Source organism: Xenopus laevis, chromosome 9_10L (genome assembly GCF_017654675.1).
Source record: "Xenopus laevis strain J_2021 chromosome 9_10L, Xenopus_laevis_v10.1, whole genome shotgun sequence".
NCBI lineage: Eukaryota > Metazoa > Chordata > Amphibia > Anura > Pipidae > Xenopus > Xenopus laevis.
The window spans coordinates 137335110-137359647 of NC_054387.1; the positions used below are offsets into that span (position 1 = coordinate 137335110).

The 24538-nt window shown below is 43.3% G+C and overlaps 1 protein-coding gene across 2 annotated transcripts; it reads left to right on the forward strand.

The window, feature by feature from the left end:
- Positions 1–4965: 4965 nt before the first annotated feature.
- Positions 4966–24100, forward strand: atp2a1.L (ATPase, Ca++ transporting, cardiac muscle, fast twitch 1 L homeolog). 2 transcript variants are annotated; one of them, XM_041576072.1, is made up of 22 exons: positions 4966–5289; positions 9688–9705; positions 10109–10191; positions 11287–11391; positions 11878–12016; positions 13483–13563; positions 13662–13747; positions 14271–14568; positions 14734–14900; positions 15026–15114; positions 15576–15678; positions 16056–16187; positions 16806–16931; positions 17050–17268; positions 17540–17875; positions 18379–18599; positions 18699–18901; positions 19022–19107; positions 19471–19604; positions 19775–19892; positions 20833–20950; positions 23575–24100. In XM_041576072.1, the coding sequence occupies exons 1-22, from the start codon at positions 5172–5174 to the stop codon at positions 23583–23585; spliced, it is 2991 nt and encodes a 996-aa protein (XP_041432006.1). In that variant the 5' UTR covers positions 4966–5171; the 3' UTR covers positions 23586–24100. The 2 variants fall into 2 exon arrangements, with proteins under 2 accessions (XP_041432006.1, XP_041432007.1); XM_041576073.1 differs by lacking the exon at positions 23575–24100 and adding an exon at positions 21623–21663.
- The last annotated feature ends 438 nt before the right edge of the window (positions 24101–24538 follow it).

Sequence of the window (24538 nt, forward strand, 5' to 3'; positions counted from 1 at the left end):
TAAAGGCACAAGGCTGCAGGCTGAGTTATACAGGGAACTCTGAGTATCACTCATGTATTATAAGGGATAATGTACCCCCTACTGTAAATGATAAGGATATTAGAAGTCACTGAGGGGTTCTGTGACCATATAAAGTCACAATGCTGCAGGCTGAGTTATACAGGGAACTCTGAGTATCACTCATGTATTATAAGGGATAATGTACCCCCTACTGTAAATGATAAGGATATTAGAAGACACTGAGGGGTTGTTCTGTGACCATATAAAGACACAAGGCTGCAGGCTGAGTTATACAGGGAACTCTGAGTGTCACTCATGTATAAGGGATAATGTACCCCCTACTGTAAATGATAAGGATATTAGAAGTCACTGAGGGGTTGTTCTGTGACCATATAAAGACACAATGCTGCAGGCTGAGTTATACAGGGAACTCTGAGTATCACTCATGTATTATAAGGGATAATGTACCCCCTACTGTAAATGATAAGGATATTAGAAGTCACTGAGGGGTTGTTCTGTGACCATATAAAGACACAAGGCTGCAGGCTGAGTTATACAGGGAACTCTGAGTATCACTCATGTATTATAAGGGATAATGTACCCCCTACTGTAAATGATAAGGATATTAGAAGTCACTGAGGGGTTGTTCTGTGACCATATAAAGACACAAGGCTGCAGGCTGAGTTATACAGGGAACTCTGAGTATCACTCATGTATTATAAGGGATAATGTACCCCCTACTGTAAATGATAAGGATATTAGAAGTCACTGAGGGGTTCTGTGACCATATAAAGTCACAAGGCTGCAGGCTGAGTTATACAGGGAACTCTGAGTATCACTCATGTATTATAAGGGATAATGTACCCCCTACTGTAAATGATAAGGATATTAGAAGACACTGAGGGGTTCTGTGACCATATAAAGTCACAAGGCTGCAGGCTGAGTTATACAGGGAACTCTGAGTATCACTCATGTATTATAAGGGATAATGTACCCCCTACTGTAAATAATAAGGATATTAGAAGTCACTGAGGGGTTGTTCTGTGACCATATAAAGGCACAAGGCTGCAGGCTGAGTTATACAGGGAACTCTGAGTATCACTCATGTATTATAAGGGATAATGTACCCCCTACTGTAAATGATAAGGATATTAGAAGACACTGAGGGGTTGTTCTGTGACCATATAAAGACACAAGGCTGCAGGCTGAGTTATACAGGGAACTCTGAGTATCACTCATGTATTATAAGGGATAATGTACCCCCTACTGTAAATAATAAGGATATTAGAAGTCACTGAGGGGTTGTTCTGTGACCATATAAAGGCACAAGGCTGCAGGCTGAGTTATACAGGGAACTCTGAGTATCACTCATGTATTATAAGGGATAATGTACCCCCTACTGTAAATGATAAGGATATTAGAAGTCACTGAGGGGTTCTGTGACCATATAAAGTCACAATGCTGCAGGCTGAGTTATACAGGGAACTCTGAGTATCACTCATGTATTATAAGGGATAATGTACCCCCTACTGTAAATGATAAGGATATTAGAAGACACTGAGGGGTTGTTCTGTGACCATATAAAGACACAAGGCTGCAGGCTGAGTTATACAGGGAACTCTGAGTGTCACTCATGTATAAGGGATAATGTACCCCCTACTGTAAATGATAAGGATATTAGAAGTCACTGAGGGGTTGTTCTGTGACCATATAAAGTCACAAGGCTGCAGGCTGAGTTATACAGGGAACTCTGAGTATCACTCATGTATTATAAGGGATAATGTACCCCCTACTGTAAATGATAAGGATATTAGAAGACACTGAGGGGTTGTTCTGTGACCATATAAAGACACAAGGCTGCAGGCTGAGTTATACAGGGAACTCTGAGTATCACTCATGTATTATAAGGGATAATGTACCCCCTACTGTAAATGATAAGGATATTAGAAGTCACTGAAGGGTTGTTCTGTGACCATATGAAGGCACAAGGCTGCAGGCTGAGTTATACAGGGAACTCTGAGTATCACTCATGTATTATAAGGGATAATGTACCCCCTACTGTAAATGATTAGGATATTAGAAGTCACTGAGGGGTTGTTCTGTGACCATATAAAGGCACAAAGGCTGCAGGCTGAGTTATACAGGGAACTCTGAGTATCACTCATGTATTATAAGGGATAATGTACCCCCTACTGTAAATGATAAGGATATTAGAAGTCACTGAGGGGTTGTTCTGTGACCATATAAAGGCACAAGGCTGCAGGCTGAGTTATACAGGGAACTCTGAGTATCACTCATGTATTATAAGGGATAATGTACCCCCTACTGTAAATGATAAGGATATTAGAAGTCACTGAGGGGTTGTTCTGTGACCATATAAAGACACAAGGCTGCAGGCTGAGTTATACAGGGAACTCTGAGTATCACTCATGTATTATAAGGGATAATGTACCCCCTACTGTAAATGATAAGGATATTAGAAGTCACTGAGGGGTTGTTCTGTGACCATATAAAGGCACAAGGCTGCAGGCTGAGTTATACAGGGAACTCTGAGTATCACTCATGTATTATAAGGGATAATGCACCCCCTAAAAAACAACATTAGGCCTGCACCAATCCGAAACATCCAACAGAAGTAGATTCCAAGAGCCAAAATTTGTATATAAAAAATATAATACTTTATTTTACATTACATCTAAAAAGATAATGCCTGACGAGTTTCGTGCTGCGCAGGGACACTTAATCATATGCCTGTACTGAAGGTCTGGGGCATGAGCAACCGGACCCAACTGGGAGAGCGGGAAGCTTATCCTAATGATCCATAAGATTTATGCTTTTCATTGTATAATGAACCCCCTACTGTAAATGATAAGGATATTGGGAGAGAAGGAATAATTCTCATACAAAGATGCAGAAAATATAGAAATGGGGAGCAGGTTGGGGCTGGGTCAGAATCCTGTTAGCTGATAGATAACGTGTGAGCAAGTTGGGGAGTCTGATGTGAGGCCGCATATTTGGGGGAGTTGCAGTACATGGGGTTCAGTAGTGAAGGTGACTATGATCCTTATAATGGGGCAGCTGGTGGGGGCCGTCAGTAACAAATTAGAAGTAAAGGCCAAGACTTCAATGAGCTCAAGTTAATTTGTGACCTTCACAGAGAGACTGGAGGGGTCGGTAGCAGCACGGGGGGGGGTATATTTCTACAATTAGGGTCTCAGAGTAGAGAAAGGCCGGGCTGACCTAGTGGCTGGGATTTGATGTGAGGGGCCCGGTCTCAGGGACCACATTGGGGGCATGGGAAGGAGAAGAGACATTGGGCAGGGGCTTCACTTACATCCCCTCCTTATATGGCAAAAATGATGAATCTCCCCCTCCTGAAGGATCCGTGGGAATGAGAACAACATATGGGCCTGTGCTCCTTCCTAATCTGTCACAACTGAGCCCAAAACTCCCTGCCCAAACAATGTGACTCCCTGAGACCCCTGCCAACCTGTTCCTCTCCTCACTGCTCTCCGTGGGGGTCGCACAGTGAGAAGGTTCAGCAGCTGGGGACAGGGGGGATATTTACACAAAACTGGTTGTTCCTGGACCTTCTAAATAAAGCAACGCCTTGTAACTCACACCTGTGAAAATAAAGGCCACACAATCAGGAACAACATGGAACACAAGAGCTTGCAATCTATAAGTAGGATTTATTATCATTATTATTATTATTATAGGGGCTGCTGTGCTATTATGTGCCCTCCGATCTTCCTTCCTCCTCGTCTGCCTGTAATAATAATAATAATAATGATCGTCTGGCCCTAGCGTAAAGGAGAGGGTTGGACTGTCAGCTCATGGGACAAAACAAGTCACTTATTTGCAGAGCTTGGCTGGGGGGTCTGGCCAAGTTATCTTAGAAATAAAGAGCCACTTTTTCTGACTCTGATATTGAGCCAGTGCCTAGTGGTTAATGAGCTGTGAATGTAACAGAGTATCATCTGCGCCATGAGAATCATCTGCCCCATGAGTATCATCTGCCCCATGAGTATCATCTGCCCCATGAGTATCATCTGCCCCATGAGTATCATCTGCCCCATGAGTATCATCTGCCCCATGAGTATCATCTGCCCAATGAGATCTGCCCCATGAGAATCATCTGCCCCATGAGTATCATCTGCCCCATGAGAATCATCTGCCCCATGAGTATCATCTGCCCCATGAGTATCATCTGCCCAATGAGATCTGCCCCATGAGAATCATCTGCCCCATGAGTATCATCTGCCCCATGAGTATCATTTGCCCAACTGGGAATGGACTTATATGTAGGGGGGTAGGAGTGCATTGAAAGAACCAGTAGCCACAGTAATATAAAAGCAATGGCACTGGGCTGGGCTAGTGTAACACGTCAGTCCTTTAGACACTGGCACAAAGCTGGGTAATGGCACATTGATACACACAGTGTTGGCTCAGACAAAGTTTGGTATAAGGGATGGTGTCTGGGCACCTGTAACTTGCCATTTTGTATCACTTTGTTGCCCACATTGTGAGTGCCACCTGAATGTACATCGCAGCCCATAAAGCTGTGCCAGGGGGAGGGATGAGCCAATAAATCACTTGGGCGCAGAACTAAAGGAATTTACTAGTGAGGAAAAGGCAAAGATGAAGCGGAAGGAGAATGATGGAAGAGATAAATAAATATATAAATATAAAACAATTATGGACAAGTGACAGAAATAACTTGAATGAGTTTGGGGAGGGAGGGGGACCCCCCAGTGGAGCCATGCCTTTGATTGACAGCTCAGTGTGTGTGTAAGTGTGTGACACTAATACAATGCACACATACAAGTCAGCAAAAAGTCCCATCCAACTGACTGGTGAGCGTGTCCATGCCAAGCTGTGACATCATCAGTGTCAGCAGCCAATGGGAGCCCGGGGCTGGGGTGAGGGGGTCCTAGTTGCCTTATAAGCGCCGCTCCAGCTGAGAGTCTCTCTGACAGCATCTGTGTTGGGTCTGGGCTCTGAGTTGTCCCTTTCTCCTGCTGAGGGACCAGGAGATGAACTGTTGAGCCACGGCTCCAGAAGCAAAAAGCTCAGCTGCAGACAAGGGGGGATCTGCCCATCGTGGGGGAACAAGGAGAACTTTGTTAAACTTACGGACAACGTGAGCCCAGGGGGGCTGAGAGGCAAGGATGGAGAACGCACACGCCAAGACCACCGAGGAATGTCTGGCCTATTTTGGGGTCAACGAGAACACTGGCCTGTCGCCTGAAATTGTCAAGAAGAACTTCGAGAAGTATGGACCCAATGGTGAGAACTTTTGTCTTCTCTTTATGGGGTGTCACTTTGTATGCCTGCGGGGCCCCAGCATGTTCCCCAAACCTTGGATATTCCCTATGGGAATCAGCTGGGGGAAGAGGTTTGGATGATTGAATACAAGAAGCTTATTGATGGGCATCCAATGGCACCAACTTAGGCATCAGCAAAGCTCAGACAGAAGGACAGTGAGACACAGAGACATAGAGACAGAGTGCAAGAGAGTCTGGCAAGGAAAGGGGGGGAAGAGACAGAGTGAAAAGGATAAGGAGAGACAGTAAGAGTGAAAGGAAGAGACTGTCAGGAAAAGGGGAGGATGAGACAGCAAGAGTGCAAGAGAAACTGGCAGGGAAAGGGGGGAAGAGACAGCAAGAGTGCAAGAGAGACTGGCAGGGAAAAGGGGGAAGAGACAGCAAGAGTGCAAGAGAGACTGGCAGGGATGGGGAGGAAGAGACAACAAGAGTACAAGAGAGTCTGGCAGGGAAAGGGGGGAGGAGACAGCAAGAGTGCAAGAGAGACTGGCAGGGAAAGGGGAGCATTAATAGGGTACAAAGGAGAGACTGGCAGGAATAAAGAAACAGCGACAGAGAGCAAGAGATAAGGAGAAGGAGACAGTAAGAGACAGCAGAGCTAGAAGGTTTGTGTATGAGAGACAGAGGGGTGGAATGAGATAGTAGAAGAGAGATAAGCCGGGGGATGCGGGTGAGAAAGTGAGTGCTAGAGAGTGAGACAGAGATCAGGGAGAGAAGTGACAGTCAGGAAGAAGGGGGCCCAGGCTGAGAGTCTCAGGGAGAGATAAAGGAGCCCTTTCCCCCCGGCTTGTTCTGAGCTTTGAAAGCCAAATCAGGAGAGTCAGCTCTGTGGTTCTGACACCTCCCGGGAGAGATAAGTCTGGGGGGGGAGCAGCTGTTTGGGGAAGTGACTGTCTGTACTGGGGGGGGGGGGGATCAGCTCGGGTCTCCCATTTACTTTGCTCATGATTTCACTATTTCAGGGCTGGAGGCATCTGGGTGCACTAAATCCCCCACTTTATGGGACTCTGGGTGATCACTAATGTCTCCACTTTATTCCTCTGCCCTCTCTGTATCATCTGTAACACACTCACTCACTTACTCACTCACTCACACAATCACACTCACTTACTCACTTACTCACACTCACTCATACTCACTCACACTCACTCATACTCACATAGACCTGCACTTGTGATCATGACACACAGAGCCGCTGTACAACATGAAGTGCACACTCACACTCACACTCACACAAGTATCACTAGTGCACTATACAACTCTATATCCCATACAATTCAATGCAAAGTGATACATTTTCCTAGTGTGGCCCTACAGGGGCCTGGGGCCTATTGGCTGAACAGACAGGGGGGTTCCTGGATCCCCCCTCCCCCAGGCTTCCCAATTGCTCTGGCCAAGTCCCTCTCAGTGTCTCGTAATGTTCCTGGGGGTGACTGAGTGGAAATGTCCCATTGGTGGGGGGGGGGGGCTCAGCATTACTATAACGGAGAGAAGAAGAAGCAGCAGCAGCACAGGGGGGCCCCACAGGTGTAATTATATACAGGCAGATACTAAAATAACCCACAGGCTGACTCTTCACTTGTCCCACTCTCCTCACTCCTCAGATGGAGCTGCTCAAGGGCTACAGGGGGTAAGTGATCCTCCTGCCCATGATGTCAGTCTCCTTAAACAGCCGTGTCCTTGTGTCCTTCAGCTATTAATTACTGCAAGGTGCCCCCCTGACTCCTCCTACTTCTTAGTGACACCCTCAGTCTGCCCCCCCAGCGCACCCCAATATCAGACACACACATCGCATGCCACCAACACACACTCACATGTCATCAATGGATCAATAGACAGACAGACAAGCACTTACATACATGAGACACATACATAGAGACATATAGACAGACAGACACACAGCTATAGATATTATAATAAATAAAATAAATACATTTCCCATATATTTACTGTACCATAAAGAAATCCCAGTTTTAGTGAATGTTTCCCAGTAATTGTCGCTGAGTCTCCCACTGCCCCTTAGGGTCTCCATGACAGGGGGCAGTCATATTGGGGGGCTGTTATTCCTGGAGGGAAGGATAATGGTCACCAGACTCTGGTGCAATTGGAATGTGGCTGGGTAAGGGTTAAATATGTTGCTGGTGGGGTCTATGGCAGGGGTAGGGTAAGGGGGGGGGGGTAATCTGTAGCCATAATGGAGGGGCTCCCCACTAACATTAAGATTAGGGTTATTGTTACCCTCATTGTTCTAAGGGGCTCTCTGATTGGTTCTCCTACAGCTCATGGGGTTAATAAGGCAACTGCAAGAGAGAGGCTGTGTAGTTCATCTACCATAAAGGGTTAATACAAAGGCTCCCACAATCCACCCTTACAATGCTGACCCCTATATAAACACTGGCTGCCCCCCCCCCAGTCATTTTTGGGGCAGGATTCAAATATTGTGCTCATGGCCCTCTTGCAGGGTTAATAATAATAATAATAATAATAATAATAATGTCTCTGACAGGCCCAGTTTAATGTATAAAGCAGAAGAAGGAAGGGACTGGCACTGCTTGGGTTAAATAACCTCTTCCTTGCCAGTCTGGGCAGAGGGGGCATGTATCCATCACATGGAAATCCAGGGATAAATGAGCAGAACACGCTGTCCCCCCCCCCCCGTTATACCCACTGGCACCGTCGCTGGGTGATATAACCAGGCACAAGGGGGATTTATACACTTTCAGCTCAGTCCCCATTTAATCAGCTTATCCTGTTACACACGTATTGACCTAACAACATAGTAACAACATAGTAACAACATAGTAACAGCATAGTAACAACATAGTAACAGCATAGTAACAGCATAGTAACAGCATAGTAACAGCATAGTAACAGCATAGTAACAAAATAGTAACAGCATAGTAACATCATCGTAACAGCATAGTAACAACATAGTAACAAAATAGTAACAGAATAGTAACAGCAAAGTAACAACATAGTAACATAGTATCAGCATAGTAACAACATAGTAACATAGTATCAGCATAGTAAAAACATAGTAACAACATAGTAACATAGTATCAGCATAGTAACAACATAGTAACATAGTATCAGCATAGTAACAGCATGATAACAGAATAGTAACTCAGCCTGAGAAAAGACTCTGTCTCAGCTGTTCCACAGTTCTGTGTTAATTGATCCAGAGGGGCAAATACCCCCAGTAGGGCGGCTGCATTTCCTTCCATTCCTGACCCCAAATTGACTATTGGTTCTCTCCCCGGATCAACTACTTCTAATTGTTTAACCTGTCCTTTCTGCAACCTTACATTAAAGAAACCCTTCCTTTGCTGATGGTGAAATCCCCTGTATCAGCCTCTAGATTAAAGGTTAATCAATTCCCCAGTTAATTATCAGCTGCCTCTTGGGCTGGGGTTTCCTAGTCCCTGTGCTTGTTCTTATGGGGCGCAGATTTGGAAGAGGAATGGGCCCCAGTACCAAGACCACATGGCAGTTAGAAGAATGTGTATATTTGAGACCCAGTATCAGTTACCATAGAGACAGGGTAGGGGCACCAGGGGTAGGGGGTGTCAGTATGGATACTCAGTGTCTGGGAGAGGATGAGCAAGGCCTGGCAGTGCAGAGGTTAATGATGATGGAGTCTAATAGCAGCAGATAAACAATAATTGGCGGGGGATCCCAACTGTCAGTGGGTAATTGTGCACTTCCCTTGTGGGACCCTTTCATTGTTGTGCTGATCCCCCCGTCAGATCTTTAAATAGAGACCTCATTCCACCAATCCCATGCCAGCCGGGGGCACTGCCAGCGACCCCTCTATTCATTTATTCCTATACAAGTGCAACCCACTGGGGCTACAATAACCCATAGAACAAAGGGCAAGTAACACCTGATTGTCTCCTAAATGTTCATTTATTGATTTTATTTCTCCTGTGTCGAATTCTTCTACCTGAATCCTATCTGTGCCCAATGAAATGAATGTTTCTCTGTGTATAGACAGAACCAGTCTGGGAGGGTAGTGACAGACATTGGACCTTGCCTCTTGTCTGGCCCAAAGAACTGACAGTGAGACCCTGAATAAAATGAGTCTGATGATCTATGAGCCCAATTGCCATCTCTCCACTGTAACTAATGGGGTAACTCATGCCCAGAGGAGAAAGAGAGGGGAGCTGATATTATAACAATGGGACTGGATCTGAAGAGACTGGTGTCATTTCTTGGGCAGTACCTCTAGTCCCCTGGTGATGCCCCTTCATGTCTGGGGATGGAATCTTGTATCATCTTTGGTTCTGGGGGTCTGAGTATTTTATACTGATTGTCTCTTTCTCTTCTTCTCTCCTCTGCCCAACCTGGTCCTGCCCAACAGAACTTCCAGCTGAGGAAGGTAAGATATATTGATGACATATGGACTGGGCTCCAGACAAACAGATCCAATCTATTTCCCCTACACATGGGATACATTGGTTATAGAGACTTGATGTCTCTGCCATGGAATAAGAATAAGATATTGGCCAACACATGGCTACAGCGGGCAGTAAATACACTGGTAGAGTGTTACAAGTAACTGACCATTCACACAACAAGAGCACAGGCCAAGTTCCCAAGGGCCAATCTGTTGGCTAATAAGTAAATACACTTATGGGTACTACATAGGGCCATACTATATAGGGCCACTCTATTGCAGAAGTATAAATGTATCATATTAATGTACTCAGGATAGAGTGTGAGATGATAGAGGGGTCTGCGCATGGGACCACTCACTAACTCTTTATATTCCCCGTCTCTAGGAAAGTCCATATGGGAACTGGTGGCTGAACAGTTTGAAGATTTACTGGTCAGGATTCTGTTGTTGGCCGCCTGTATATCATTCGTGAGTATCTGCTTTTATAATTACAGCCCACTCTCACTCACTCTCACATTCACACTCACATGTAACTCACATCATACATGCAAACATCTACATGCCAAGCTCAATGTACCTCCTGCCAAGGCTGTGGCTGCCCCCCAGGAAAGGGTTAACCCAACAATCCCCTGACCTTATCTTTTCCCATCGAGTGGCACATTCTGCAAGTTAAATTTGTCTTGAAGAGAACAGGATCCGTACAGGGCCCAGCTCAAGTGTCAGACAGCTGGCGGCGGGGAGAGCTCAGGAGGAGAGGGACGAGGGTGGGCCCCTGGTGAGTGACAGCCCCGGGTGGCAAGTGTTTTCTCACGGAGACAGCTGCTTGGGGCTTGAGAGGGGCCCATAAAATAGCTGTAAATGTAACTCAATGTAACCCAAGAGCTGTTTATAATAAATGAGCAGTGCCACTGCTGTAGCCACTGTAATACTGGTGCCACTGGGCACAAACATGTCATACCTATAATGAATATATCCATATTTCCTGCTGAGCCCAAATTAACTCCCAGCTACTTGGCCATGGTCAGATCATCAGTCCATTAGACACACAACACAAAGACCCCCAATAATTATTTGATCTATTAAAGCTGCTAAAGAGATTCATGATGGACCTGAGGTTCTGTAGCAGCTTTCAGCAGAGGTCACTCACAAGAGCCAAGGTCCAAGTCTTGGTTGTGGTTCATGTGGCTGGGTGGCGGTTTTTTGTTCTACTTGACAGAAGCACCAGAAGACCGATTCCTCGTTTATAAATGTGAGAGGGTTCCAACTAGTTCTACAAAAGATCTAGGAGACTGTTTTCTCTAGGATTATTGTAGGGTGCAAATAAGTAGGTGGGTAGGTTCTGAAAATATCCAGGACACTGTTTTCCTTAGTCCAACAAACCAATTGGTGGGTAAGTTCTTGGCCAAGTCTAAGAAGTAGCAGCAGGTTGTATATCCTGATGGGTTCTAATGCCAAGCTGTGCAGAAGAACGGACAGACTTAATGGCCCAGTGTGACCAGTTTGTGGATACTGACTCATATCTACAGAAGTACCAACCAATGAATAACTAGTTCTCTCTCACAGGTACTGGCCTGGTTTGAAGAAGGTGAAGAGACAGTCACAGCGTTTGTTGAACCATTCGTCATTCTCCTTATCCTCATTGCCAATGCAGTTGTCGGCGTATGGCAGGTACTTGCGCCTTGCAGGCTTCACAACAGTTTCATTTTTCAACAATAAGTGGATGAAAAATAATTGTCATTGCTTGGTTGCTATGGGGAACTACAGTAGGGAAGTTTAGCACCTTTGCTAGTCGATTAGCCCCTCTGACTACACATCTACATAGATGGATGAAAGCTCTACTGAGGCTGACAGCTCTCCACATCACATCGTCTTAGAGCTTTCACCGTCCTGAGCACCAAACAGGACCATGTGCAGGTCTTGGACTGCCTTCAGGCCACACTTTGATGGTCACAGTAGTAGAACTTCTGACCTGCTGTCTTTACGTCCTCTTCTGGGAGTCTATTGGAGCAGTAATGAGGGCATTAATTTACTTTTAACTCTTGGGTCCCTTAATATATTATAAACCTATTAGACAGTAGAAAGAGTGTTTAAGTAGACACCAGCTGATTGTATACAGACCTTCATAGTGACATGTGCCTCTTTCTGTGCCCCTAGGAAAGAAATGCAGAAGATGCCATTGAGGCCCTCAAAGAATATGAACCTGAGATGGGCAAGGTGTACCGTAGTGACAGAAAGTCTGTGCAGAGAATCAAGGCCAGAGAAATTGTGCCAGGAGACATTGTGGAAGTAGCTGGTGAGTTGGAGGAATTCATGTTCTTGGATCTGCTTTCTTCCTATTCTGATCTGTATGAAAGTATAACAGGGAAATTAGAATGCTGTGCCCAGCTTGTACTTTTGGAGGGGGTATCACCATAACCTTCTGATCATTTTATTGGCCCTCTGAAAAGATCCCTCTCTTCTTTCCTTTTCTTCCCTTATTTCGGTCCCATTACATGACACATCCCAATATTCCTATTCTTTCTTCATATACCTCCATCTCTTTTGATTTCTTATTTTTGTTTTTCCTATTTCAAATGCTGCTCTGTTCCATCTTTGCAACCTTACAATATAGTTACATAGTTACATAGTTACATAGTTAAATTGGGTTGAAAAAAGACAAAGTCCATCAAGTTCAACCCCTCCAAAGTAAAACCCAGCCCCATACACACACCCCTCCCTACTGTCACATAAATGATATATCCCCATATCTATACTAACTATAGAGTTTAGTATCACAATAGCCTTTGTATTATGTCTGTCCAAGAAATCATCCAAGTCCCTCTTATAGTCATTAACTGAATCATCACCCGGCAGTGCATTCCCCAACCTCACTGTCCTCACTGTGATGAACCCCCTACTCTGTTCCTTTAAATGAAACTTCTTTTCCTCTAGTCTGAAGAGGTGGCCTCTGGTACGTGATTCTCTTTATGGGTAAAAAGGTCCCCTGCTATTTGTCTATAATGTCCTCTAATGTACTTGTAAAGTCTAATCATGTCCCCTCACAAGCGCCTTTTTTCCCCCAGAGAAAACAACCCCAACCTTGTCAGTCTCCCCTCATAATTTAACTCTTCCCTCCCTCTAACCAGTTTAGTTGCACTTAGTCTCTGCACTCTCTCCAGCTCATTTATATCCCTCTTAAGGACTGGAGTCCAAAACTGCCCCCATACTCCAGATGAGGCCTCACCAGGGACCTATAAAGAGACACAATTATGTTTCATCCCTTGAGTTAATGCCCTTTTTTATACAAGAACTTTATTTGCTTTAGTAGCCACAGAATGACACTGCCCAGAATTAGACAACTTGTTATCTACAAAGACCCCAAGATCCTTCTCATTTAAGGAAACTCCCAACACACTGCCATTTAGTGTAGAACTTGAATTTATATTATTTTTGCCAAAGTGCATAACCTGCATTTATCAACATTGAACCTCATTTTCATGTTTATATCTTTCTCTCCTCAAAAGCTTTACCAAGAGAAATGTTCAATTACAAATATATAGAATACAAACAACATGTATCTAAATAGTTTATGGGAGTAGGGTCGTTTCTCATAGCCAAGTAAATCGAGGTTTTTCTCTTGGTAAGCACTGCATATCTTGACAGTGCTATATAAATAAATCATGATGATGATGATGATGGTTTGGGGCTGTAATTATTCCATTACATGAACTTGGGTGAAAGGTTTTGAATTACATTATTCATGTCTTTCCTCTCTTTCAGTTGGTGACAAAGTCCCAGCAGATATCAGAATTATCAGCATTAAGTCTACCACCCTCCGTATTGACCAGTCCATCCTCACAGGTAAGGTCACAGGCAAGAAGCCTTGCCCAAGTGAACCTTTACGATTTCATGTCTTCCCTGTACTTCAATATTTTACCTCAAATGTCTATCCCTTGTAGGAGAGTCTGTTTCCGTCATCAAGCACACAGAAGTTGTCCCTGACCCCAGAGCTGTCAACCAGGACAAGAAGAACATGCTGTTCTCTGTGAGTAACTCCATTTACCATACTCCCATATAATCCCAAAATGATAGGATTAATTTACCAACCCCTGATGCAAGCACTATTTGTGCTGAAGGGTGCATGCAGTATACTGCTATACACATGCATCGGGCACTGGTGCAGAGTAGGCTGAGGTTTCCATGGAGCCTCCAGCAGATGGCTAAAAGCACACAACAAAGAAGCCCTGTGCAAGTTCAACAACTCAACTTTGTTTTCAAGTTGAGGAGCTGCAGATGGGCGTGGCTTAATTTCTTAGGGATAGGGAAATCTATCTGTGGTAGTTGAACAACATTTTTATCAAGTTGAGGAGCTTCAGATGACTATGGCTTCATAGTATTTCTTATACTCCAGAAATCTATCTGTGGTAGTTGGACAACATTTTTTTCAAGTTGAGGAGCTTCAGATGACTGTGGCTTCATAGAGTTTCTTATACTCCAGGAATCTATCTGTGGTAGTTGGACTTACACCTTCTTCACTGAGATATTCTCATTGTTTACTAATTCCTCAGGGTACCAATGTTGGAGCTGGCAAGGCTATTGGTGTTGTCATTGCCACAGGGCCTAACACAGAAATTGGCAAGATCCGTGATGAAATGGCTGCAACAGAGCAAGATAAGACCCCCCTGCAGCAGAAACTGGACGAGTTTGGAGAGCAGTTGTCCAAAGTTATCTCTCTCATCTGCGTTGCTGTGTGGTTGATCAACATTGGACACTTCAATGACCCCATCCACGGTGGCTCTTGGATCAAGGGCGCCGTTTACTACTTTAAAATTGCTGTGGCCTTGGCTGTCGCTGCTATTCCTGAGGGTAGGTCTCTTATTGCCCCTATATGTATATATATATATAAATATAACCCTGTGCACCTTCGCCATCTTAATTCAGCTTTGTTTGCAGTTAATCACTGACACAGAAGTTTGCGAAGTTCTAATGACCATGTTTTAGAATCTAATCACAATCCATTTCCATGGACAGGTCTCCCAGCTGTAATCACCACTTGTCTGGCTCTGGGTACAAGACGTATGGCCAAGAAGAATGCTATTGTGAGGAGTTTGCCCTCTGTAGAAACCTTGGGTTGCACATCTGTCATCTGCTCAGATAAGACTGGCACCTTGACCACCAACCAGATGTCTGTCTGCAGAGTAAGTTGAGCATTATCTTAGTAACATAGATTATTATTAGGTTGTCCACTTCACGGACTTTTAGTACAGTTGCAATTCAATGGTTGGTCATTTGGAAAACCTAAAAATTGTTTTCTTGACCCTAGATGTTCGTGCTTGACAAAGTTGATGGTGACATCTGCTCCTTGAATGAGTTCTCCATCACAGGATCCACCTATGCCCCTGAGGGAGAAGTGTGAGTCTACTTACTGTCTTTTACATACACATTTTACCACAGACACTCAACATCTTCGCTCCAACACCATTGGATCAAAATAGAACATGCCACATATAGTGTCACTGTGCTGATGGCTAGAATAGAAAAGGAAGCTCTCACTCACTATCAACCCCTTTCATAGTTCAATCCAACCATCAATTTTTCTTTTCTACATTCTAATTATATCAGTACACTATTTATCTTTATTTTCTCTCCTCCCCATGCCCAACTCGTGTCTTGCCTTACCATATGTCACATCCCATGTACACTTTATTATTATTTTATCACCTTAATGTAACCTTTCTGCTTATCTCTCCAATTTTCAGTTAATTCATCTTCCTCTCTCTATTTTTCTTTGTTTTTCTTTCTCTATACCGATCTTACCTTCATGTCAATCTGCACTGCCATGTTCTTTCCAATCTTTATCTGTGATATCTCAGTCTGAAGAATGATAAGACTGTGAATGCTGGCCAGTATGATGGGCTGGTTGAATTGGCCACAATCTGTGCACTTTGCAATGACTCTTCTCTTGATTTTAATGAGGTAAACACATAGATGATTAACATTTCCTACACTGGCATGTTTAGATTTTCCCTTAACCCCTATTTGGTTGCATGCTGAAATGGGCAAGTTCTAGAGGAATACTAAGTTGATAGAAATATACTGGAAAAGTTGTTGTAGTTAATTGTAAAGGTTCTAGGCCAGAACTGCTTGGTGTTGTGATGTCCATACCTGAGTCTTCAGTGCACCCTGCTGTATAATCTGGGTCTGTGGGAGGTATAGGATGGGTCTATAAATGATGTGATTCTGTTTTAGGCCTTTCAACATTTGACATATTGACATTTACAGCAAGTGAGGGTTGTGCTAATTCTAAGCCTCAACATAGAAAATGATACTGACCTTCCTTATTTCCCTGACAGTCCAAAGGAGTCTTTGAGAAGGTTGGAGAAGCCACTGAGACTGCACTGACAACTCTTGTTGAGAAAATGAATGTGTTTAACACAGACATGAGGAGCCTGTCCAAGGTGGAGCGTGCCAATGCCTGCAACTCTGTGAGTACTGATGGAATTGCCAATGTGGAAATCTAGCACCATTGATGGTCAATATAAACTGTACCAGCCTTATCACAAAAGGCCTACTACTTCCAATTCCTACAGCTAATAGCCATTACCCTTTCAACATACCCACATTTCCCCAACTACTATGGGCATATTACTTTGTCATTCCCAGAAATACGCCACATCATGTGATATGTTCCATCAGCTGCCAGCCTGGTAATGTTATTGATACCATATTATGCAACACAGAGCCTGCAATGTATCAGCAACATTGCTACACCAGGCACCTGCCTCCTACTTGTCATGAACAAGAAACTTAATGATAGCATGTTGTAACCTACTACCCCAAGCAGCTGCCATTGTAGAATTATATACAGCCAGCAGAGTGTCATGTAACTCCAGTATTGTAAGCCTGGGACCAGGTCTTTCCAAGCCTCTGCCATCCTAAGGATTTTGGTCTATTGCTGATCAATAAATGCTTATGTAGGAACTAAAAGTCTCTTGATAGACTATAATGTACCCTATAATTCCACAAAAACAACTTCATGTCACACAATGCTTAGTGATAAAGGGAACACCTGTTAACAGAAAAATCACCCCCAATATCCACAGGTGATCAAGCAACTGATGAAGAAAGAGTTCACCATGGAATTCTCCCGTGACAGAAAGTCAATGTCTGTCTACTGCACCCCAGCCAAAGCTTCCCGAGCTGCCGTTGGCAACAAGATGTTTGTTAAGGTGACATTTTGGCATAATTCTATCACTACAATACATGATATAAAGCTGTAGGTCAAGTAAAACATGTTCTGCACCCCCTTTTCTGCCTTCAATCTATATGTATTATTTTATTCGACAGGGTGCCCCAGAGGGTGTTATCGACAGGTGCAACTACGTACGTGTGGGCACAACCCGTGTTCCACTTACTGCAGCTATCAAGGATAAGATTTTGACTGTGATCAAGGAATGGGGAACAGGCAGAGACACCCTGCGTTGTCTTGCTCTGGCTACAAGGGACACCCCACCCAAGAGGGAAGACATGGTGCTTGAGGACTCCACCAAGTTTGCTGACTATGAGGTAGAGTTTAAACTTTAATTGTGGGCTCATCAGTGATAATAATACTTGATTTATTAATTTTCTGTAAACCATAGAAATCTTGAATCATAAAGATACCTTTGTGACTCCTCTGCTAAGCACAAGAGGGCAACTCAACTGTTCATTAGAAGTTATTTTAAGACAATATTAAACATTTAAATTAGGGGATAGTGTACTTTCATATTACTTTAATGAGGTATTTGCAAAGTTGGGTAACTGCAAATAATCATTGACCATGACTCTTGTCTTCCAGATTGATCTTACCTTTGTTGGTTGCGTGGGTATGTTGGACCCCCCTCGTAAAGAAGTTATAGGCTCAATCAAGCTCTGCCGTGAGGCTGGTATCCGTGTCATTATGATTACTGGTGATAACAAAGGCACAGCTATTGCCATCTGCCGTCGTATTGGCATCTTTGGTGAAAATGATGATGTGTCTGGACTTGCCTTCACTGGACGTGAGTTTGATGACCTCCCCCCCGCAGAACAAAGAGAGGCCTGCAAGCGTGCTTCTTGCTTTGCCAGAGTCGAGCCCTCACACAAGTCCAAGATCGTGGAGTTCCTGCAATCCTTTGATGAGATCACAGCTATGGTGAGTACTTCATGCTGAGCTGGGAAAGCTGAATTACGCCACCTCTTTAGTGATGCCTAGAAAGCAATAAATTCCATTCTCCACCCACTATGTGATATGTAGGTGTTCCATGTCTAGTTTACTTTATTTTGTTCTGTCATTGTGTGCAGTCATCTGTTTGTGAATTATGTCTTCGAGCCTAACAGTCATAACGTCTTATGATCAGATCAATACCAGTGGTGGAACAAGACCCCCCCCCCCCCCCAGTGTTGTTATATTTTTCAGACCCCATTTAGTGGAACATTTCTGTAAACTCATTAAATACTTTTATATTTAGAACTAAACACAACCCAGCAGTGGTTGGGAACCTATATGTCCTTCACTAACAATGTTTCCACCCCAAATGTATACTTTTATTATAATATGGGATGGGGACAAGTATCAGTATGTTCAAGCTTGTGTCAAAGAGGATGCAGAGTGTGTGTCTCGATGTGCAAGTCATTGTATCATTTTTCCTTTCACAGACTGGTGATGGTGTGAATGATGCCCCAGCTCTGAAAAAGGCTGAGATTGGTATTGCTATGGGCTCTGGTACTGCTGTGGCCAAGTCAGCCTCTGAGATGGTGTTGGCCGATGACAACTTCTCCACAATTGTGGCTGCAGTAGAAGAAGGCCGTGCCATCTACAACAACATGAAGCAGTTTATCCGCTACCTCATCTCCTCCAATGTAGGAGAGGTTGTCTGGTGAGTACAAACAAGGTCTCTGTTGAATTTCTGCTGTAAGAAAAGTGCATTAGACAAAATCCTTCACTGGTCCTGTTTTACCTTCTTTCCATTCTTCAGTATCTTCTTGACTGCTGCTCTGGGTCTTCCTGAAGCTCTGATCCCTGTGCAACTGCTGTGGGTCAACTTGGTCACAGATGGTCTGCCAGCCACAGCCCTGGGATTTAACCCCCCAGATCTGGACATTATGGATAGGGCACCTCGTAGCCCCAAGGAACCCCTTATCAGTGGATGGCTTTTCTTCCGTTACTTGGCCATTGGAGGTAATGATGCACATCATTTATCACTGCAGCTACCTGAATTATCTCACAACGGATTCTTTAAAAAATAAGGTATAATGGGTCTGTACCATGACTCATCATTGATTCACTTTGTATCTGTAGGTTATGTGGGTGCTGCCACTGTTGGAGCAGCTGCCTGGTGGTTCATGTATGCCGATGATGGACCTGAAGTTACTTTCTACCAGCTGGTGAGGATGCCTTTTTTCATTCCCTGTCCTGTGCCATTCTTCCTTTTACTTTCTGTACATCATTATCCTTCCTGTCTTCTTACAAACAGTTCCAAATTTACATTCTTGTAGCTTTTATTCTCTATCCAGAATAGAAAGATGGAGAATAAACATCTTGTTATGGTGGCACACTATCTAGAACAAATAGCCATACTGATTTTGCACTATAACAATGGCTTTTAGCGTCCATGTGTGGCAGATGGTTCAGTAAATTCCTTTCCCTCTGTAAAAATCCTTTCTTATTAAAATACCAAAATTCTTTCATTTTCTAGCAACAGACATGTTTTCACTATTCTTATTAAAACCACCTTTGCTCCCTTGCAGAGCCATTTCATGCAATGCACTGAGGAAAATGTTGAGTTTGAGGGTCTGGAATGCGAAATCTTTGAGTCTCCTGTACCCATGACCATGGCTCTGTCTGTACTGGTCACCATTGAAATGTGCAATGCCCTCAACAGGTAAGAACCATTTCAAAACTTTCTATTGGTGTCCCATAATGTGTCCCAGTGTAGACTTCTTGCTGTATCTGTGTCCCTTCCACTCTTTTGCACAAAGCCTTGTTTCTCATATCTCATAAAATGTTTGCCCCTAACCCTGCCCCTTTCATTGATGATCTTTTCCTTTGCAGTCTGTCAGAGAACCAATCTCTGATCAGGATGCCCCCATGGGTGAACTTCTGGCTGTTGGGCTCTATTTGCTTGTCCATGTCCCTCCACTTCCTTATCCTCTATGTTGATCCACTTCCTGTAAGTAAACCAGAACCTTCAGACCATCTCTATTTCTATCTAAGGAAATCATTATAAAAAGATTCATTTTGTACTGAGGTTGAGCTTTTGGAGAGTTGTTTCCATATGATTTTGTCTATAGAGCCAAATTATCTACTGATCAGTTTTTATGTATGTCAGTATCATCATCAGTACCAAATAAGCTGTTTCTCAAAAATATCATGATAAATAATAATGACTGCACGTAAAAAACATCTAAGGTATTATGGCTGCTAATCATTAACTCCTATTTCCCTTGGAAGAGATCTTCCAAATGTAGCCTTCCCTGATGCTCTGAACTGATAGCCAGTTAATGAGACACCATGAAGTCCTGATGACGACAAAAAGCAATAAATGGACATTTCTGTCACTCAATTTAATCCAGGGGTCTCAAACCTTTTTTACCCATGAGCCACATCCAAATGTAAAAAGATTTGTGGAGCAACACAAGCAAGAAAAAGTCACTGGGGTGCCAAAATAGGGCTGTGATTGGCTATTTGGTAACTCCTATGATGACTGGAAGCCTAAATGAGGCTCTGTTTGGCAGTACGCATTGTTTTTATGCAATTGAAACCTGCCTCCAGGCCAAGAATTCGAAAATAAGGACCTACTTTGAGGCCACTGAGAGCAACATCCAAGGAGTTGCTAACAAGCCACTGGTTGGGGATCACTGGTTTAATCTGTCTTAATGTGTCTTTTGGTATAAAATGTTAGTAATTTGAGATAGAAAAATAGAGCCATTGGCTAATACAAAATCATGTGAGGCAATTTATTCTATATGATGTTGATGGACCATTTATACAAACAACTTTTGGACATTTAGAGTATTTACCATGAGTAGCATAGTGATTTATGTAAGGTTAGCAGCAGATTTAATTTTCAGAGTTCACGTGATGAACCACTACAACATTCTTCCCTACAGATGATCTTCAAGTTGACTCCTCTGGACCTCACTAAGTGGCTTGTTGTCCTGAAGATTTCCATCCCTGTCATCCTATTGGATGAACTGTTGAAATTTGTTGCCCGAAACTACTTGGAAGGTAAGTCCCGCCTATTCTTTTTGCCATCATTCTCAGAGACAACATTGACCATTTCTAAAAGAACCTTTAAGGACACCATATGCCTTTATATCTGAAATGAGCACTGATACCTGATTTGTACACTCTACCTGTTTGGTGTAGAAACTGGACAAACCTGATTCTCATCACTATGGATAATTACTTCTCCCTCCTTATCTCAATAACAATCAGTTCTCATACTCTGAAGACTGGAGAGTAATAGTCTTTTCTAAACCTTCTCCTTGGTTTCAACATGAAATAGTCAGTGATGGTACCATCCAAATGTCCATATCTGTCCAACCCCTGTCCGTGCCTAAAACAAGGGCTGTTTACGAATCCATGTAGGATCCAACATACCGTTTCTTCTTGACCCACTGTATTTACTTATTGTTATGCCAGCCCAGCTTTACAGGTAGAAGGCAGTCAATAACCCTTTTGTACCTAATGACAAAAGCATAGACTTGAGGTTGAGGTTTGAGGGAGATAAAACCGGTCTAATGAAATTTATGAGAGTTTATTGGATGATTTTTGGTTTATTTCAGTTTGATTTCGGTTACATGGTTTCAGTTCCCCTTTATGTGATATCTCATAAGCAACTTCATCATTATTTACTTTAATCTCTATTATGACTAATCTTTTTATCCTTTCCCTTAGTATAATCTTTACCACTCCACCTCCTTGTTCCTGCCTAACAGGTATCCCATAATTCTTGCGCTTCCTGTCTCAGCCAACTTTATTTTGTGCAACAGGCTTTTTGGCTTCCCATTTTTATTCCTCTCCACTATGCTCCCCCATCACAACCTATTTCCATTGGCTTCTGGTCATGTTCTGATGATTCAGGTGCCTCTTGGGACATCACTCCCTGTATGTGACACCTGGATTCACCATAAGTTCCTGTGATTCTCTCACAAACCTCTTGCCTCCCTATTGTAAAATTGTAGGAAGCTTACAATAAGTTTTATCTCCATGATCTACAATGCCATCATACTTGTGGTCCACTAACGTTAGACTTGCCTTTCACTACAATGACACTTCATAGTTTCCACCATCATGCTGCCTGTTCACTTTGGGCACATTGGAGCACAGAGCAGTTCAGCAAGACTACCCATGATTCTCTATTTCTGTTCCCTAGTATGATAGCCTCACCCACTTAACCATGGCTCTGTTACTAGCCACTTACTATTTGTTAGTCATACACATATTGAATACTATGACACTTTCTGGTCACTTTGATCTTTAAAGAGCCCAACGCAGAAGAGCATCAAAAGTTTTTATGGTTTCTAACTAATCAATACTATTGACTACCATGACTTTTCTACTTCACTTTGTACCCTACTGGGGGAACCCACTATGAATACCTGTGGTTGCCTTACTTGATGTACCTTACAATGATATATTTCTGTAGATCCCCCTAATGTAATACAGTCCCTATACTAAATAGCCCTTTCTCTAAACACTTACCCTCAACAATCACTTCCACTCCACACCTGCTTTATCTGTCCTTTCACCTGATGGTTCCATTCCAGAACAATTGCTGCTCCGCGCCTACTCTTTCTGTGCTAAGGCAAAATGGGGGGTGTCATTGTGCCCATTGGTGGCTATGCTGTGCCACTTGCCTCTGTTTTTGTAAAGCACTTCATGTGTCTGTGCTCTTATGTGGCATCATGTTGTCCTTTGCTCAGATTTACTGCTGCAGCTGATTTTTGCAGGACTCGTGTTAGTAAAGACATGGCACCCCAATATGCCAAACTGACGGGCACATTTATTAGAGACTTTGTTACATCAGGCTTAGGTGTAAAGTTTCCTCTACGTCCTCTACAGTTAATCAATTAAAACTCTTTTCTAGAATCCTGAAGGAACCTAGAATCTCAGCAATAACCAATGAGCTGTAATGACCAATGTGTTGGATATTGTCCTGTGCTATAGACTGGAAATGTAACACTGGTGGGAGTTAATGTTCCATTATAAATCTATATAGATTGTTATGGCTCAGAGGAGACACATGGAAGGGGTCCACTATCTTTCTTTGCTGATATGTATTCTTTTTGGGACCAGTGAGTCAGAGGGGGGTAGATCAGTATTCAGGTCAGGACTGGTGAGGAAGAGGAGGGTACATAGGTATTCAGGACAAGACTGGTGAGGCAGCAGCTTATATTGATGGTTATGCCTTGACTCTTGTACCAATCAAAGTCTAGCATGGAGATACATTCAGAACAAATGTGTCTTAATTTGTGGAAGCTTCTTAATTTGTAGCTTGTCTCAATATTTCAGGTAAGTTGCATGAGATCCATGGTTCTTATCGAAGATAAATATATTAAATGGATATATTAATGAACATATTATGAGTGTGGAAGCCTATAAGTAGCCTCCTTCAACTACACAGCTCAGGCTCCATGGATATTCATTATCATTAGGATGAAAAAAATGACTTCATGACACATGCGGCCACCATGTTGGTTTGCCATTGCTTCCATCGATTCTTGGATATTTAGCGCATGAGGCTTGCTGTTGTGGGGCTGTTGTGGGGCAGTTAAAGGCCATGACGGGGGATGATGTGCATTACGACCCAGAATTCTCATTATCTCTCTTGTTTTCTCTCTTCACAGAAAAAAAGTAAAGTAAAGCGAACTCAACTTTGTACTGATTACAAAAATCAGATCTCAGCCCAAATCCTCATTTCTATTTTTCTTCCCCCCCAACCAACAACTCATCTTTTTCAATTTCATCACTGCCAAACCTTTCCCCCAAACCCCTTCTCCAGAGCCTTCCAATTTGGGGTTCTCTAAACCTGGTCCCGAGGGTGATGGAATTCTTGGGCTGTTGTTCTGTAGCCAAGTGCCTTAATCTTCCATACATGACCCTTTTTATAAAGTGACCCCCCAAAACCACACCAATATACTGTACATATAGAACCGGTCTCCCCAATCCGGACATCTCAGAGCTAAATTCTAGTCGAACTCGGCGAGAGAGAAGAACACATGGTCGGTGTTGTGTAAAGTGCAGTATCACATTGTTGATTCCTCTCCAGCCCCGCGAGGGAGTTGCCGCGTGTAGCAGAGATACGGACGCGAGAAAACTACGAGGAATCTCTTATAGCTATTTATTGAAATTAAAGAATAATTTAAACTCTGAGCTGCCTTGTTTTTGGTCTGTTCATTTGGGATCTCTGAGTGGCAATGGCACTATGGGATAATGCCAAAAAGGAAACATTAGCAATGGTAATATAAAGCTGGGGTGGGACAACCTACCCTTATGGTGCAACCAGTTGGCAACAGGGAGTACTGGGATCCAATAAATACCTGAAACCTGAACCCTTGAGGTGACACAAAGTAACAAAGAACTTTAGTTTGCCTTCAAGAAGAGACTGTAAAGTGATATGTTGATTGGCTGAGGTGGCCTGGGCTACTTAAGCTCTTCAGAGATGGTGTTGCCAATTGGCTATGAGATCCAACCTCAGTGCAGTGTGTGATTGGCCGTAGTGGCCCGTGTGTCTGTGTCTTCAGGGATGGAAATTCTTGCAGATTATTTGCCTGTGTATCAAAATTATGGTCCCCCAACTGTTATCTGACC